The 18,556-nt window shown below is 38.9% G+C and overlaps 1 protein-coding gene across 1 annotated transcript in view; it reads left to right on the plus strand.

Moving 5' to 3' along the window:
• Nucleotides 1–14,848: 14,848 nt before the first annotated feature.
• Nucleotides 14,849–18,556, plus strand: part of LOC129768838 (G protein alpha i subunit) — a 32,599-nt gene continuing 28,891 nt past the window's right edge. The window contains exon 1 of the mRNA XM_055770759.1: nucleotides 14,849–15,414. Within this exon, the coding sequence (XP_055626734.1) occupies nucleotides 15,300–15,414 (115 nt within the window). The 5' untranslated portion in view covers nucleotides 14,849–15,299. The remainder of the gene's footprint in view (nucleotides 15,415–18,556) is intronic.

Consider the following 18,556-nt stretch of genomic DNA (forward strand, 5'->3'; position numbering starts at 1 on the left):
CTTTGGTCAAATCGGGTGTTGAAACCATCGTAAATATACAAAACTCAAACTTTCTTATCATATACTGATGACATTTAATGGTTGTAATGAATCTAAATAGAAACAGAATGGATAATCACGCAAGCAAGATTCTATTGCTTTTCAGTACGTAGAATAAACAAACATCATCACTTTTGTGGTTCCTGTGGCATCTTGCTCATAGCATTTACACAATACTACGTAAGTTATTATTAGTGTGTCTGAAGAGAGCGAAGCACTGTTGCGGGTGGACTTTGATAACTGAGCTGCAAGTGGTAGGATATCACAGTTCTGAGCTCTAATCTAGGTGTCGCATTAGGTGATTCAGCTTTGCGTAAATTCGTCAATAGAGAAAACATATTTGAAATGGAAAACCCAATGTTTATTCAACCCAATGCGAATCTTAATTGGACTAACAACACCTAATACTATATGTAGAGCAATCACTTTCTCTAATATTTCTTCACTTTTCCAATTTTTCTCGCCATATAGACTTTCCTTGGGTGAAAATGAACACAACAAAATAGACAGCTTAAATCAAACGACCCGTTCTCGAGCGGGAACACACTTCCATGTATTTGCAATGTCGATTTCCCCCAAGCAGCTTGGTTTAGATATCTCTGTTAGTGAATACATTTCGGTATAAACAAAAGCTCCCCCTACTTTCATATATTTGCAATGCCGATTTCCCCCAGGCAGCTTGGTTTGAATGTCCCAGTTAGGGAATACATTTCGGTATAAACAAAAGCTCCCTCTTCTTTCATGTATTTGCAATGCCGATTTCCCCCAGGCAGCAATTTCGACCAATCAGAAGTATGTATTTCCGTTAGGATAGGGGTTGAAATTTTTCACTTGTTCGATAGTTAGTTTCATGATATATATTAGACTGTCAAAAAAGTCCTGCGGTATTTTTTTTGAATTTTCATTTGTTCATAAAATTAGTTACAATCATCTGTTTTAAGTCAAATATGCGCCGTTTTGTTCGATGACTTGTTCCCAACGAGATGCCAACTTCATAATACCCCTGTTATAGAAGCTCGCTTCCTTATTGGCAAAAAACTCGGATAGCCAATTTTCACAGGCCTCTTTTGTGGCTAACTTCTGACTACCTAGCTCGTTTGCCATGGACAAAAACAGGTGGTAGTCACTTGGTGCAAGTTCCGGACTATACGGCGAATGCAAAAGAACCTCCCATCCGAGCTCCCGGAGCTTCTGGCGCGTCACCAAAGAAGTGTGTGGCCTGGCGTTGTCCTGATGGAAGACAATGCGGCCTCTGTTTATCAAAGATGGCCTCTTCTTCATGAGTGCTACTTCAAGCGGTACAGTTGTTGGCAGTACAGGTCCGAATTGAGCGTTTGGCCATAGGGAAGCAGCTCATAATAGATTATTGCTTGACAATCCCACCAAACACACAGCAGAACCTTCCTGGCCGTTAATGAGGGCTTGGCCACCGTCTGAGCCGCTTCAACGGGCTTCGACCACGACAGTTTGAACTTCACGTTGTCGTAAGTGACCCACTTTTTATCGCCAGTCACCATCCGCTTCAGAAACGGGTCGATTTTGTTGCGATTCAGCAGCGATTCACATGCGTCGATACGGTCAAAGATGTTTTTTTGCGTCAACGTGTGTGGCACCCATACATCGAGCTTCTTTGTGAATCCAAGCTTCTTCAAATGGTTAATAACGGTTTGATGACTTATCCCCAGCTCTTGGCCGATGCTACGGCTGCTACTATGCCTTTCTCGGCTAATTCAGCGATTTTGTCGCAATTTTCGACGACAGGCCTTCTGGAGCGTGGCGCATCTTCGACGATCTCTACACCAGAACGAAAACGTTGAAACTATCGTTGTGCGGTGGAAATGGAAACTGTATCGGGTCCATAAACTGCACAAATTTTATTGGCAGCTTGAGATGCATTTTTGCCTTTGTCATAGTAGTACTGTAAAATATGTCGGATTTTCTCTTTATTTTGCTCCATATTTGCGACACTATAACAAAACACTGTCAAGGACTATATTATAGCAAATATAGTCCTTGACAGCAAAAATACCTTTCCAACAAGCTATAGTATGGCTCGATACAATGAATACAACTAGAACAACGCGCTTACAACGACACCTCGCGGAAATACCGCAGGACTTATTTGACAGCCTAATATTATTTTCTTCAGTATAAAAAAATGTGTCAGAATCGATTAAAAATTTCATCAATCCACCATGAAATGACTGAGCAATAAGCATTTGAAATTGGACAATTTTCACGATGTACCCGATTTTCGACTCTCAATTTGTACCCCAATATGTTCCCGAAAGACGTAATCCTATGTCAAAAAATATAAGTTTTTTAAAACTCTTATAAAATAGTCACGGAACATGGAACATGGAATGTGTGTGTCACTTCATGCATAAAAGAACTATTAATATATGGAGAATGGAAAGGACTCTGAAGGGTGATGTTCAAGACGTGCGGTATGATTTGACATTGCTTTTAGCTTGGATACATTGACAATTCTTATAATGAGCTTGGCTGCTTATCACAAAAAATGCAACAATTTATTTTGTTCACGTATATATTCATCCGGGAATGAGCATTGCCGCTGAACACAGCAAAATGGTCCGAGTTTTCGAAACACATTTTTTACAGGACACGAATTCTGAAATGGAATGGAATTTAATGAAAAACAAAAAATTAAAATTTTTGTGTTTCCATTAGCTGACGACGAAATTCAAAATTGAAGCACATAGAGCTGCTGGAATGAAGTATCGAAGAACTCTAGTTTTATGCTGTGTAATTTTTTTTTGTGTTCGTCTCCCCCAAGTCTCTTTAACGGTGTGAAAAATTGTAATTTTTTTAAAAAAATACATCGAAAATTCGGGATTTTTTTTAATGTCGTGCAGCAGTGAGATTGTAGTTGGTGTTGTTGTTCTAATTGAATATGAATAGTTTGACAGGTGTTCTTCTTGCTTCGTCATTTCACATTATTTTATGCGGATGAAGATGTGGTTGAAATTAGATGAACCACGATTGGTTGAGTGCATATACGATTTGGCAGTGGAAAATTAGAACTTTCGTAATTCAACGTGCAGCTCTTGGACAATGCCATTCGTCCAAATCAGTTATTTGTGTGACTAGTCCGGAAGAAGTAACCATTATCCTTTCCATCCTAGCGTTCTGTTTTTTTAGTTACACAACAAAACAAATAACGTAGTTCAGCACAAAGCATCAATTGACCTAAAAAATGATTCCCCAGACCTCTATACCTACATTGTGAATAGAATGTATTTAATTCAATCGAAAATTTAAATTCGAGTCGTTATTTGTTATCTGTTATCAATGCGGAATGTAGCATAAAAAAAAACTAGAGAAAAATGAAATTATATGAGTTTTCGGATTATTTATATCAAAGAATTAATTTTAGGCTGAACGAAGTATGCTGATAATTCAAGAAAACACAAATCAAAGGCCATTTCTACCGATCATTTTTCGCCATCGATAAAACTAGGACCTATCACCAATATCCGGCATCGCTTTAATCTTCGTTGCATCGAGAGTGCAGAGTGAAATGCACCAGATCAAACCCAGAAAACCTAGAAAGCGCACAGTTTTCCCGGAAACCGATCAATTGCACTGTCATTCACAAATCTTCCGAAGAAAAATTATTCCCAGTTAAACCTCAATCTCAGTTCTAGAAGAAAGTCTACCGCTGCACTTTGTGGTTGTGAAACTCGTAGCATCGAGTAGCGTTTGATCTTTCTCAACCGAACTGGATGCGATTGGTTCGAAAACCACGGTAACATCCCTCGGAATCGGCGTCCGTTCCGGCGTTCCTAACAAAGCAAAAAAAGGGTCGGCGCGATTTATAAATTAATTAGTGTAAAAACATTAAAATGTCATAATTCCGGAGCCTGTTTACATTATGGCTAATTATAAGCTTTATTTACGCTGGGAAACGCGTTCTCTGCGTTTGGCTGCTCATGTAAACAATTGTACAGACACACGCGGTTTCGTCGGAAAAGCCGTGAAAATAGATAGCCAATGGGTATATTCTTGCTGATATTCTGGCCTTCGAATGATGGGCGATGGATTGATCTCGTAACTTTGGATGCAAGAATGCTAGGGGGAAACTATGAAACAATATGCGGTTGATCACTGGACCGGAAATCGTGCAGACGTGTAAAGAATGATAGAATAATATTGTCGTGTCGTTATGTCTGGTAACTTTTATAAATATTTCCGCGTGTGATCTAATCCTGGGAAAAGTGAAAATAGTCACTTATATTTCATTCAACACCTCAATCGATTTTAATGATTGCAACCTTACAGGGTAAAACAAGAAGAATTGTAAAATTCGAAAGGCAGCAATGCGATTCATCAAGATGTGTTTCATCACTTGTACCATGTTACTGATCACGCTGGCTACGGATGCACCCATCGGTAGATTTCTCTTTCGATGCACCACGTGAAGCACACCAGGCAGACAAGAACATGCCAGACACGAGTTTCTTACTCAACGCGGGATAGTGTAAATATTTACATTAATGTTCAAGTTTAATAATTCATAACTCGAGTTGCTCGATCTCCTGGCTGCCGTTTTAATTGCAATTCAACTCACTGGCACAGGACCTGACTATACTGGAGACATATCCTCTCAGGTCAGGTCTACGGTTGTCCCGCCACTAGCGACCCCCCGAAGTGTCTATCTCTTCAACAATGTTATCAACCGTCGTCGGCTCTTGACGGGCCAGATTCAAGTATTTCAAGTAGCTTTGGTAAGCTGTCAAGAACTTGCTCCTGGTGGTGTTACATCTGAAATCAACATCAATCAACCGAGCTCAACGGTTTTCACTGGTTGCAAAGTCTTCTCGCACTTCAAAAGGATGTGTGCCATGGAACCTAGTATAGAACTCGAACAAATTTGAGGATAGGTTAATTTTATAACCTTATTGGTGTAAAACAGATACAGAGCTAATAGCTGCCTTAGAACTAGACACAAGAGGATACACGAAAAAAGCAAATAACACATGTTATTTGAAACCAAGACCCGACGCGTTTTGAATTCATTTTTTTACAAATGTACAGACTTACATGATGTTAATTACTGTTTCGGACCTTTGAGTTGGCGTCAAACTTGCCGTGAATGCGAGCATTACAGAACGTGTGTTTTGGTAATAAATTATGTGCCTCATAGCTTAGCGTGAGGGAACAGTATGAAACACCAGAATTTGAGGTGAAAGATGCTATCTTTGTTAGCTATAGCATTGAAAAAGGTTGGTCACAGTTTTGTGCCAACACTTGTTGTATTAACAATCAAAACTGATCAGAACGAAAGCATACCAGAAACATATGTCTCACATAACCTTCCAAAAATGTTGTACTCAAATAAAGTCTTCTGTCGGAACGGTCCAATAAACGGCGATTCTGGTGCTTCTCACTCGGGATCGGTTCGCTATACCAAAGAGTCAAGTCGTAAAATTATCCGATTTCAAACCCCGTCCGAAGGATAAACATTATCCATTATCCATTTCATTCGACGGCAATAATCGACGACTTGCACGATCGGTTTCCAAAGCCGCAAAACCTAAACTAAACAGATATCACAACTCGCAACTCGCATTAATCTTTTGCCGACTGACGGTGGATTTTATGAACAATATCCCGAGTGACACTTACGAGTTTAGTGGACATATTTGCTAGCTACATAAGCCAATATCAATGTATTTTATACAGTACGTCTGAAGGGCTTAGCGCCGCAGCGAAAGTGATCGACATTTCAAAAGTACGCTTGTTGTCTTTGTTTTGTCTTCCATGTTGCTTTATTGTTTATTTATTACCATGATACTACTCACACAAAAATGAGGCATTGAGCAAACAAAAACATTGGTTGGACCCCACAAATCTGAAGGGAAAATATGGAAACCCGCAGATCTATGTTTTGTTGGCTTAAAAACCATAATAATAAACATAATATCTTTTTTTCAACGTGTTTTTCTGTATATTGTATCCAAAGGGTGAACCATTTTATATTTTTCAAATGGGGTGTTGTATTCTAAAAGCTGTCAAGCTTGCCATTTTATAATATGGATCCTTAGACATCCGCATAACATGTAACAAATATTAATTATTTCACTGAAGGCACTGTCAAATTTCACGCAAATCTGGCTTCATTGCATCATTGCACGTAATGTTCCCGAATCATGTAATTACGAAATCTATTAATAACAACTGACCTACGATGTCAAGAATCTGGGGGTTATTCTGAGAGTCAAGTCGACATAAGTGAGGTTTTTCCCTTCGGAGTTATATGATAATTCCCACCCAATTCTATGAGTCAGACAACTCGGAAGTACAATGACAAATGAACAGAGTTCATTGCACCTGGCAATTTTTTATTTACACCAATTCTCAAAATACTGACACGTGCGCAAATTGACGGTCACGTCGTGAAGCGACTCTCGGAATAGACTCCTCTGTCTCATTTGAATAAAACAACTTTAGAACAAAATGTTCTGTATTTATTGTAGTTTGCAGATACAATATAGATTGTGCAACTTTTAACCCTCTCGAATGAAAATTCGGACATTGGGCTTGATCCGTGCCATCAACTTCACACAAGCTGCTGGTCAATCTCATCAGCTGCTTTTTTCAGTATATGGCAATAGATGTAGCATTTTTCGCAATATTTCCGCTCTTCTCCAGTTTGATGAAACTTCGATACATTTCGATTGGACGAAATTCTGGGAAGTTTGGGGGAGTCATCTTTTGCAACTCTCCAAATCCGGCCAAAATCTGGCAGGATTCCGGGGTGAACTAATGAACGACAATGCACTGGTTTTCAGACATTGATGTATTGCTGTCCGTATATATTAATGGTTGTTATGAAAAACGGAATCTTTCGGTTACAACTGCAGATTCCCTGCCATATCATCAACTTACCGGCAAATTTATCCGGAAAAAAAAACAAATTTATATTTTTGGGTAACCCCTGGCCAGTGGCGTAGTATGCGGGCGACAAACCCGGCATTTGCCGGGGGCACTGACCCTTTGGGGCACCTAAATCCAAGAATTTTCAATTGATTTTTTTTCACCGTTTTATATAGGGTTGGGGAAAAAGAAATGTCGTATTTCTGATCAAAATTTGACGCTTTATTTAACATACTTAAAATTATCCAATTTAAGTCAAATATACGCCGTTTTGTTCGCAAACTTGTTGCCATTTAGAAGGCAACTTCATTATCCCCCCCTTAAAAAACCTCCCCTCCTTATTTGCAAAAAACTCAGACAGCCAGTTTTCGCAAGCCTCTTTTGAGGCCAACTTAGTATCACCAAGAGCGTTTTGCATGGACCGGAAGAGATGATAATCACTTGGAGCCAGGTCCGGACTATACGGTGTGTGCAATAGGACATCCCATCCGAGCTCCCGTAGCTTCTGGCGGGTCATCAAAGATGTGTGAGGCCGAGCGTTGTCCTGATGGAAAACAACACCATTCCTATTGATCATTTCTGGCCGCTTCTGGTCAATCGCCTGCTTCAAACGGTCAAGCTGCTCACAGTAGAGAACTGAGTTGAGAGTCTGGCCATATTTGAGCAGCTCATATTGAATGATTCCCTTCTAATCCCACCAAACACACAGCAAAACCTTCCTGGCCGTCAATCCGGGTTTGGCGATGGTTTGGTCCGGCTCACCGCGCTTCGACCACGACTTTTTTCGCTTTAGGTTGTCGTACGAGATCTACTTTTCAACACCAGTCACCATCTTCTTCAAAAATGGGTCGAGTTCGTTCCGTTTCAACCGTGCATCGCAGGCGTTGATTCGATCTAAAAGATTTTTTTTGCGTCAACTTGTGTGGCACCCATACATCCGTTTTTTTTTTGGATTCCAATCTTCTGCAAATGGTTCCAAACAGTTCTATGGTCATACCCAGTTCCTGGCCAATCGAGCGGGTGCTCACATGCCGGTCTACTTGGATGATTTCAACGATTTTATCGGTTTCCACGACGATTGGCCTACCAGTGCGGGGTGTATCTTCGACAACCACTACACCAGAACGAAATCGATCAAATCGATCAAATCAACGCTGTGCTGTGCGAATCGTTACAGTATCGGATCCATAAACTACACGAATTTTTTCGGCCGCCTTCGTTGCAGTTTGTTTTACATCGCACGTAGTAAAAACGTAAAATATGGTGAATTTCTCGCTTGGTGGACCCCATCTTTAATATATATATATATATATATATATATATATATATATATATATATATATATATATATATATATATATATATATATATATATATATATATATATATATATATATATATATATATATATATATATATATATATATATATATATATATATATATATATATATATATATATATATATATATATATATATATATATATATATATATATATATATATATATATATATATATATTATATGACAACAATAACACATGCCAAAGTCATATTATTTTCCACATATCCTATAGTTACACTTAGGTGTCTATGCTATCATTTAAAAATCCTATTCAATTTGAACGAGAAAAGTTTCACCCATATCTGGGTGACGGAGCGACGAAAGTATTAAGGTAATATTATATTATCAGGCACGTAGCGTAACCGGCACGGCACGTTTCATGCAAGACAAATATTATTGCGTGTGTTTCAAATGTGTATGCGTATATATAGCGGAACGGCTCCGGACATACACAGCACGTTTGAGACAAATGCATGAAGGAATTCTCGAAAAGAATATTTTGCCGGTGCCGGGCACGAACTACATGGGCGAGTAGCACCATACATTCAAACCCAACGTCGAAGTTCGTGGTGTGGGTGCGTTCGTCGCTCTTCGGTACGACATCGGTTCAATCACCAGTAGCATTTCTCCGCTCCGTCTGCGCTGCCGGTCCGTACAGAGAAGTTGCTATGCCTGATGATATGAATACATCATGTATTTGTCTGCCGGTGTCGGTACGTGCCGTTTACGCTACGTGCCTGATAATATAAAACGGCCTTTAAGCTGCATTATAAGAACGCATACTGTGCATACAGTTGGAACAGCGAAGCGTTGACCGCGGCGACTGGTCGGCGGCGTAGCTTTTTCTAATAGACCGCCTGTATGATACTTACACGTCATGTACAAAAGCAGTCCTTCCCAAAAATTATTAAAACAAAAACAAAGTATCGTTGACTCCAAATGAACGTTTTGCAGAGTTTGTTTTCTCGAGTTTTCTCGAGGTCGAAATCTGTTGATAATAGAGTTATACAATGGTGGCTTTATTTAGCAATACTGATGCCTAACCTATTGACAACGGTTCTTTTTATACCCTAGTGGTTGTTATTCAGTTGTTATTTACATCATACAAAGTAACCGTCGTTGCTATGAAACTTATATGAAACAAACCTAGGAAACTAACTGGAAATCATAGCCTATCATGGTTTTTTCAACAAAATCGAAGTCGAAAACAGCCACAATTGCATCATTTGAAGTGATTGAATTTTTTTAAAGCATGAGAAGCTATTTGAAGACGATGAAGGGAGTTTAGTTGCATCAAGAGAATTATTTTTTGAACATTTTAACCCTTTGCGGTCGTTTGGCAGAGAGCAACCACAACAACGAATCATACTAAATTCAAAATAAGAAGATCTCTTCCAAGGGAAACTGATTCCGACCGCAAAGGTGTAACAAAGAATCAGAAATAATTGCTTAGATTAAAAAAAGTCGCTGTCAAGAAACACAATTATAAGTAGAACAGAAGCAACTCGACGAATGAACTGCCACACAGTTATGTGTATCAATAAGGACTTGTTTGCAGGATAAGTCTATTAAAGAAGTATTTATAACAAACTTTTATCAACGAAGGGACAAACGACATGTCGAAATATATATACAACACGTTCAAGTCCTTCATCACTAAAACATGATTTCCAATAAAAAAAATTGGTATCGATGGCGACTGATGAAGCTTCTTGCACGGTTGGAAATAATAATGGATTTATGAATCATTGCAAAATTGATGAAAATATTCCAAATTTTATCAATTACCATTGTATCCCTGATGGATACTGTGCGCAAAAATGTTGAAATCCGATGATGTGAGGAGCTTAACCCTCAAATTAGTCAATACCCAGGTAACCAGTAAGCACTAATGAATGATCTTAAATCAGTACTGTATCCACATATAGAATACCGAATAATTGCTTATTACGCTTATTACTATAAACCAATATAGGGTGGATATAATGCTACTCAAGCTTACTTAGGGCTAACTGAAAACGTCACTTGCGATAGCAGCCTTTAATAAGCATCATTGATGCTTATATCAAGGCGCCTAGAAGTATATCCTAAGGTGGACCAACTTGCTAAAACCACTCTTCAGCCATCTTGGAAGTCTACTGTGTTTTGTTTCTAAACAAAACACAATACGCTTGTGTCAGTCTGTCTCTTCCTCTTCTGCTTTCTTCCTTACTGTTTTCATATACCGCTCCCCTAATCAACTTAGTGACGAAACGTCCACACCTTAGGATATACTTCTAGGCGCCTTGGCTTATATAATGTTCCATAAAAACGTCAAGTGGTTTTTCTTCCTTTTTTCTAGGAAAAAGTCATCGAATCAATTCGATAAAAAAACAAAAATAATTAAAATCATATACATTTCATGGGACCACCCAAGATTTATTGCACCCCTTTTTATTGATGTTAGCGATAGCAGAGCGGTAGCAGCGGAGCGGGAACAACGAAGCGGTAGCAGCGGAGCCAGGTAAGTAACCCTACTTTCAGCTTTCGGCGGACACCATGGCGGCAATGGTAGAAGATATTGGCACTACGCGAAAACCATCCGGTAAGTACATTCACTTTATTTACTTTCTAATTCACTTTGTTAAAAAATAATCAAAATAATTCAAAGGTTGACGTCTTCAGCCGTCAGAGAGGTAAAGGAGCCGGATGAGTCATCTCGAAGGCCTTTATATAATGAGTTCAACGGAAGCGTTATGGTCTCCATGACGTTTAGTATGGCCTCCGTCAGACTTGTCATTTGACATGTTCATCGATTTCGACAAACAAGGGATTGAATTCGATGGGCGGGGAAAGCTAACGTACAGATATTGCAGGTATCTTTCTCCGGGCATCGAACATATGTTATAACAAGTTTCTTCATTATTTATAACTACGGCACACTGTTTGAAATGAGAAACAATTATAATATGAAAATTACCTTATGAGATTCGAACCGGGGTACATCCGCAACATGGGTGTTTCTCTGTTGTGCCTTTGCTATCTGGACCATCGTCGATATAGATGAATGAGTTGAAAATAGTCCTATTTGAACAACCGCTCAGATACCTGCTAAAGAAGATCATGTAACACCGGAAAAAAACCTTGTTTTGGTAGTAACGGGCTTGGAAGCATATATTTCGCCAAAAATTTCCGCTTTTCAAAGTTTTCCTCCAACTCTGTTGATCATCTACGTTATGTTTATTTTCAAACAATCACTTGCAGCCAGATACACAATGCCCAATGTATGTTTTGTTTTATTCTAATGCTTGTGAGCATTATATGTTAGCCCTAAATGCGCATATAGGGCTTTCATCAATGCTTATTTTCATATGTATTATTCTAATGCTTGTAAGCATTATATGGTAGCACTAAATGTGCATATAGGTAAAGTGACCAGATGGTCAGAGGTCTAACGCGGGACACAAAAAACAAAACGTTATGTATATATGTTATGTGAACATGAACCATAGTTTAGCGAGTCTAAACTGATCTGTGTTATTTCTTTCCAAGTATCGGCACTCGATTGTGATTTTTCGGTGGTTTAGATTTTGCTTACGCCTGAAAATCACTCACTCAATCAGAGCATTTACGCCTGGCGAGCACGATTCAAATTCTGCAATTTTCTTCAAATTACCGAATGGAATGCTCGTACTTTACGTTCCCCAGGTAAGCGATGACGTCGAATATATCAAGTTCTCGAAGAAGGTCCTTCTCTGACAGACGTGAAGAGAATGTCTAAGCCGCTCTTCTTTCGAGTCATATGGTGAACGGGGAGATATACAGTACGAAGTGCTTACCGGAAGTTGCGAAGGTGATGTGGTCTTTATGCTGAACCTGGGATCAGCCCATTATGTCAAAAGATCACTGGAGGATGGATCAGCAAAATTTCCGTATATGGGGCTCAGAAAATCCACACGTGATTGTTGAGAGGCCATTGCATCCGCCAAATGTCACTGTTTGGTGCGCATTATGGTCTGGTGGAGTCATCGGGCCGTATTTCTTTGAAAATGAGGACGGCGAGACGGTAACTGTGAATGATGAGCGCTATGGCCGCATGTTAACTGATTTTTTTTGCCACAAATTGATGATATGGATACGGATGACATGTAGTTTCAGCAGGACGGCGCCACGTGTCACACAACACGACTGAACATGGCCATATTGCGAACGAAATTTGAGGAACGCATAATTTCGCGTTTTGGTGATACCAATTGGCCGTCCATATCATGCGATTTGAACCCAATAGACTTTTTTTGTGGGGTTATGCGAAAGACCGTGTCTATGCCAACTCTCCGCAAACTCTTGAAGATTTGAAAGACAACATTCGTGAAGTTATGACCGAGATACCGCCCCATATGTGCCGAAAAGTCATCGAAAATTACTTGTTCCGGATCAAGGTGTGCGAGAAAGCCCTAGTTGGACATTTGAATGATGATGATGATGATGATGGTCCCGCCTCCTTCCCCTACAGAGGTTTCAGCAAGACGAGTTATCTAAAAGATAATTTATTTTTTTTCAACATTGAAATCAGTTTAGCAAACATGAAAAACGAACTGATTTTATTTACAGATATAAGTTCAAAAAATTGCAATGTCCAAAAAAGCCAATACTCAGTCATGTCCGCCACAGAGCCGATACGGTCCCGACGAGGCCCTTGCAGCCAAATGGTCCACCAGAGCACAAGTCCAACCGCCAGCCTTGTGTTAGATTGACTGTGAATACCCTCATTCAGAGAAATCGAGAAAATTTCCTTTACGAAAAATTCCTAGACCGGCACTTAAAAAAAAAACTTTCAATTTAATATTCTTTATATCTGTGTCTCGCGCGCGACGAATGATGTTGTATTTCACACATAATGGCATAAACCAAACTTTAATTTGAAATAAAAGTTTCATCGAAATTCGAATTCTAAGTGTGTTTTATTTCAAATTACTTTCGGAATTTAAAGTTGGAAAACCCTGTATATGCAGGAATGAGGCAACTTACCTAAGCCCCAGTTTTATGAGTCAAAGTCTTCATATTACGGAAATCAATCAGAATAAATATTATATTTTTATATATAAAAGAAGCATTTTCCCACGTACGTGTAAAATATCATCACAGGAAAACGGCTGATCAGATCAGCGCGGTCAATATATTTTTTGAGTTTGTTTGTCAAATTAGAATGATAGAGCACTTTGGAAAATATTTGAGATGATTAGAAAAATTCGAAAAAATTGACTATGCATATTTTTATATAAAAAACAAGAATATTCAAAATAAAAAGAAAAAATTCGAAAATAAGAGGTACGAAAATGTATGTTTCGGTGTGAAAATCATCATTTAGATCAATTTTACAGATCTGAACGATAACATACAAACTCTCTTGAAACATATTCGTTAGTTTTACTAATCAAAATATTCTCTAGAAATGAATAATATGGCAGAACAACGTTTGCCGGGTCAGCTAGTTATATATAAAACGTTGTTGAAAAATTAAATTATGATTTTCTTATTTTTTTTCACATTTTTCAAATTGTGTGAAAAAATCACTTGGCACCCCTATGTGTGGGACGGAGGAAAAATCAAAATAGTTTGCTATTGTTTTGATTCCTTCTGATGTGGCAGATGCACAATACATGAATTCATTTTGATAAATAACTGTGTTCTACTAGTCAATTCCTTTCATTTGATATTCATATTGATGGGGTTCTGAAAAAATATGTAATTCGCCATTTTGTAGCAGTCGCCATTTTGGATGTGCATTTTTCATAAATAACTGTGTTCTACTAGTCAAGCCCTTTCATTTGATACCCATATTGATGGGGTTGTAAGAAAATATATATATCTGGCGCCACCTTTATATTTATTCACATTAATTGAAATAAACTTTAAACTTATATAACAATTATTATATACCTTGGATAACCTATCGAACATTGTTCAAATTTAAGTAATGCACTTTAATTTCCTTCAATATAATTTCATTTGGATACATTTTTTCGTACCATGTTAAAACATCTGAAAAAATCACCTGGCATCCATAACTGAAACTCAACGAACGCAGAAATCGAAATATCAACAGCAATTGAACGAAAAGGTTGCCGACACAAATCGCGCGCGACTCGACATGCTAGGTTGAATCGAAAAAGTTGGTCCGACCTAAGTTGCCAGTTGCCTCATTCCTCATTCTCATTCTGTATTCCAGTTTTCAATGCTTCTGGTTATTATTCGCCGATCAACATATCAAGAGGTTCTTTAACGATTAACTCATAAAAATAATCTATTCAAATTTTAACGAATCTGAAGAATAAAGATTCAAAATTGAATGATTTGTGATATAAATATATCACAAGTGATATAAATGAGTCACACCACACAGCGGTAATTTCAAACGCACCGTTTGGCTGAAGGAAACTTTTATCGCCATTTTCGCCCACTGGCTGGAACACCTTCTCCAGCAACAGTGTTTCCAGCCGCCCGAATAAATTTCCCCTCAACTGTCAAAATCGCAAACAGAAAATAACGGCGAGGAAGACACTTCAGCACGGGCGAAAGAAAGCCCAGTGAGTTTGTGACTCACACAGCGTATCCTCCAGTCAGTAGTGAAAAACGAGTCCCGCGAGAGGCAGCCGTTTCTTTTGCCGTGTTTCCATGCATCGTCGTCGTCGCCGTTTTTGCTGTTGTGTACCCTCTTATAAGTTTGCACGGGATCGGTTCGCTGTTTTCGTTTTGTTAGTATTATTTTAGTTCGTGCTTTGCATTTCCACCCCAAGCCCGTGAAAACATAATCGAAAGCACAAGTATTCAACAAGTGTGTGCCTCCAGCGAAAACTTCCGAAGTTAAGGTCCCCGCTAGCAGTTTTGGGGCGCCTGCCAAAGGAAAAGCGAGTGAAATTTCATCTTTTGCACTGCAGTAGCAGAAGCAGTGGTGTCTGATGTGCTGATCTTGTTGAGCGTGTGTGTTTGGGAAATAACAAGAAGAGAAGGTGAAAAAGCAGAACAAGTGAAGAAAAATGGGTTGTGCTGTGAGTAGAGATAAGGAAGCTATCGAACGTTCGAAGAATATTGACCGAGCCCTGCGTGCCGATGGAGAACGTGCGGCCAGCGAGGTGAAGCTACTTCTGCTAGGTAATTTTTTGTGTTTTTGGGGCTGACATTTGTCCGATCGGCGATCGGTGAAATTCGGTGCTAATGGATAGGAAAGTTGCAATTTGCTAGGGGAAAAAATGCTGGCCGCTAAGAAAAAGTGATGTGTACGGTGTGTCTCCGATACACTGATACACACCCAAAAAATGACATTCTGCTGAACGCACACAACCATATTTTGAATCACAGTTGGCATCCGGGTTGCCAGCTGAAATGAGTTTCTGTTTGCCGGCTGTGTTTATGGTTGGCCAAATATGATAACGAAATAATGCATTAAGCACTTTAAAATTTGATTAACACACGAATTTCCCCCCTGAATTATCGATACTTTTGTTATCGTTAATTCAGGGGGAAACTGATATTGTGGTGAAACGATACCGTACGTTTCTGGCAACATTAGTGTGAACTCTTGCAACTGCACGTAAACATGTAAACGCCGCAGCAGCAGCAGCAGCGTTGGGTGAAAAGAGTAACAACACTCTGTTGGAAACGCGTCGTCCGTGGACAGAGAGGGGTGGCGAAGTTATTTCATCACAGAAAGCTTCCGTTGTAATTAGCAATCATCCCTCGATGCGAACGGAATTCCGTTGAACGGCATCACATCAATCCGCGTTATTGGGGTTAGACAGAGCTAAAATAGTATATTGTAAGGGAATCTGCATTTAGAAAAAAAGGCCCTCATGTGATGTGTACGGATAACAACGGAAGAACGGACTGATTAATTCTTCCATACCATGGATAACACTGCCAATGATTTCAGTTTACGATTCATGGAAAAGGAATGAATCAGTCGTCGAGAGCGAGACAACAACGCGTACGAGTTTTTTCATTCATTTAATACAGTTCGAGCCAATAAAGTCGGTTACTGGATACCATAAATCTAAGTATGTAAACAACTCATCATTGTCGTTTTATTCTGCTTCATTTGCTGAGAGACAGTGTCCTTTCCTGCCAGCTCCTGCTGATGATAGTTGATAACATCTACCGGAGCAAGGTGATACGAACTTGGTGCCCTATGGGCGGTGTGCTCCCATGATCCGCAATCAATCAATTGCACCATACCAAGGACAGTACATTCGTGGATTAGGACAGAGTCCTAAAATTGTTCAAGGGAGCAGAGTTCCGCTGACTAATGAGAGATGAGAATATGTAAGTGTTAAAAGGGGTCTCGAAAACGTAGAACAGTCGATGCAAGAAGGTGGAAGAACAGAAAAGAGGGAATATAACAAATATTTGAGAGCGGTCTGGGCGTTTTTAAATTCCTTGGATACAGGAAGCGGGATGTTGGCACACATGAGTAAGTCCCTCGATTGTTATAACCCGAGAATGGAACAACAATTATAAAAATCCACATAGATTGAAGATGACGTATTGGATGGAAGTAAAACTAAAATACCGACTATTTACGCTAGATGACGCCACTCACGTCATTTCGCTTCTTAGTTTTTAAGAGGCTTTAAACTTTTCAGATCATTCGCCTCTAACTCACGTTGAATTAGCACAATTCCGTTATTGTGGGAGAACTGGGGCGATATTTACTCAATCAACGTTATATCAAGCCAATTATCATTTCTAAACTAACAAAATTTAGTTCGCGGTTGCGGAACATATTTTTTTGTTCACATGTATTGAAATAAACTTTAAAACCTTAAGGTAAGTTTAATGAAATGCACTGTATAACAATGCCAATTAGAATAAATATTAAATAAGCTATCAAACTTTGTTCAAAAGTAAGTTATGAATTTTAGTTTCTTTCGATATAATTGTGAAGACATTTGAAGACATTTTTTCGTACCATGTGAAGACATTTAAAAAAGTCACAGGAGGGTTGTTTCCAAGACACGACCGCATATTTGACGTAGGATTTCGTTAGGCTATCTGCTGCATGCTGATTTAAGATATGTTTGAAGAATTACATTGTTGAACTCTTCGATAATGATTTGGGTCCGTTTTGTCTGGTTGTTAGGTATTGTTTGTTCACTCCACTAGTGTCCATTACCGAGTGATAATGATAGAAGGATGGTGATTAGTCATTAGATGGTGCGTATCACGTACCAAAGCCGCCCTCTGTGGTCCTGGACGAGATGGCTCCTGTGTTATGTATGGATGACTTAAAGAATAAAAGCTCATCAAAGTAATATAAGATAATTATCAATATCGAGCACAAGTTTTCTCACCAGAAAAAAAGTGTTACTATAGTATAGAGAAAATATATTTGAAATGGAAAAGGTAATTTCATTCATAATTTTTTTATTTTCTGAGTGTTCATTCAACCCATTTCCTTTTCGCTCCAAACCCAACGGAACACGATGCTACGTGCCTCAGTGTGAATTTCAATTGGCTAACAGCACCCAATACGATATGTAGAGCATATGTGAAATCACTTTTTCGAATATTCCTTCATTTTTCCAATTTTTCTCGTCGCATGAACTTTCCTTGGGAGAAAAAAAATCGTTTCATATTTCAAGTCATTTTAACACAATAGCTACCATATACAATTTTACACTCACAGTTATGCTAAAAGTTTTACAACACATGATCGGTCATTGATATGAATTTTCACGAAGCAACAAACATAAAAGTTCCACATTTAAATTTTCCATCAAGCATAAGTTCTATTCAGTTCATTGAAACATCATTCTTCAATCAACCCATTGAAATATTCTTATTGGAACGAAAACACACTTGTTCATCGCTCCCAACTTATTCGCCAGCATGTATGCAATCAGCAATACCGACGCTAGTTGCAATGAGCACTATCCGTTTGTGCGCGTCGTTAGTTAAACTATCGACCACGAGGGTATTTACATGCTGATTTCCCTCAGACACCTTGAATTGAAATCTCTGTTAGGGAACACATTTCGATGGGAACAAAAGTTCCCCCTACTTTCATGTGTTTGCAATGCCGATTTTCCCCAGGCAGCTTGGTTTTGATGTCTCTGTTAGGGACCCGCCGCATGTGTCGTCAATTTCGACCGATCAGAAGTGGGTATTTCCGTTAGGATAGGGGTTCAGATTTTTCAATTGTTCGATATTTAGTTTCATAACATATATTATTTTATTCAATGTGAGAAATTGTTATGGAGTGCCGAAATAGATTGACGCAAACATCTCATCAATCCAT

This window comes from Toxorhynchites rutilus, chromosome 2, assembly GCF_029784135.1.
Source record: "Toxorhynchites rutilus septentrionalis strain SRP chromosome 2, ASM2978413v1, whole genome shotgun sequence".
Lineage (NCBI taxonomy): Eukaryota > Metazoa > Arthropoda > Insecta > Diptera > Culicidae > Toxorhynchites > Toxorhynchites rutilus.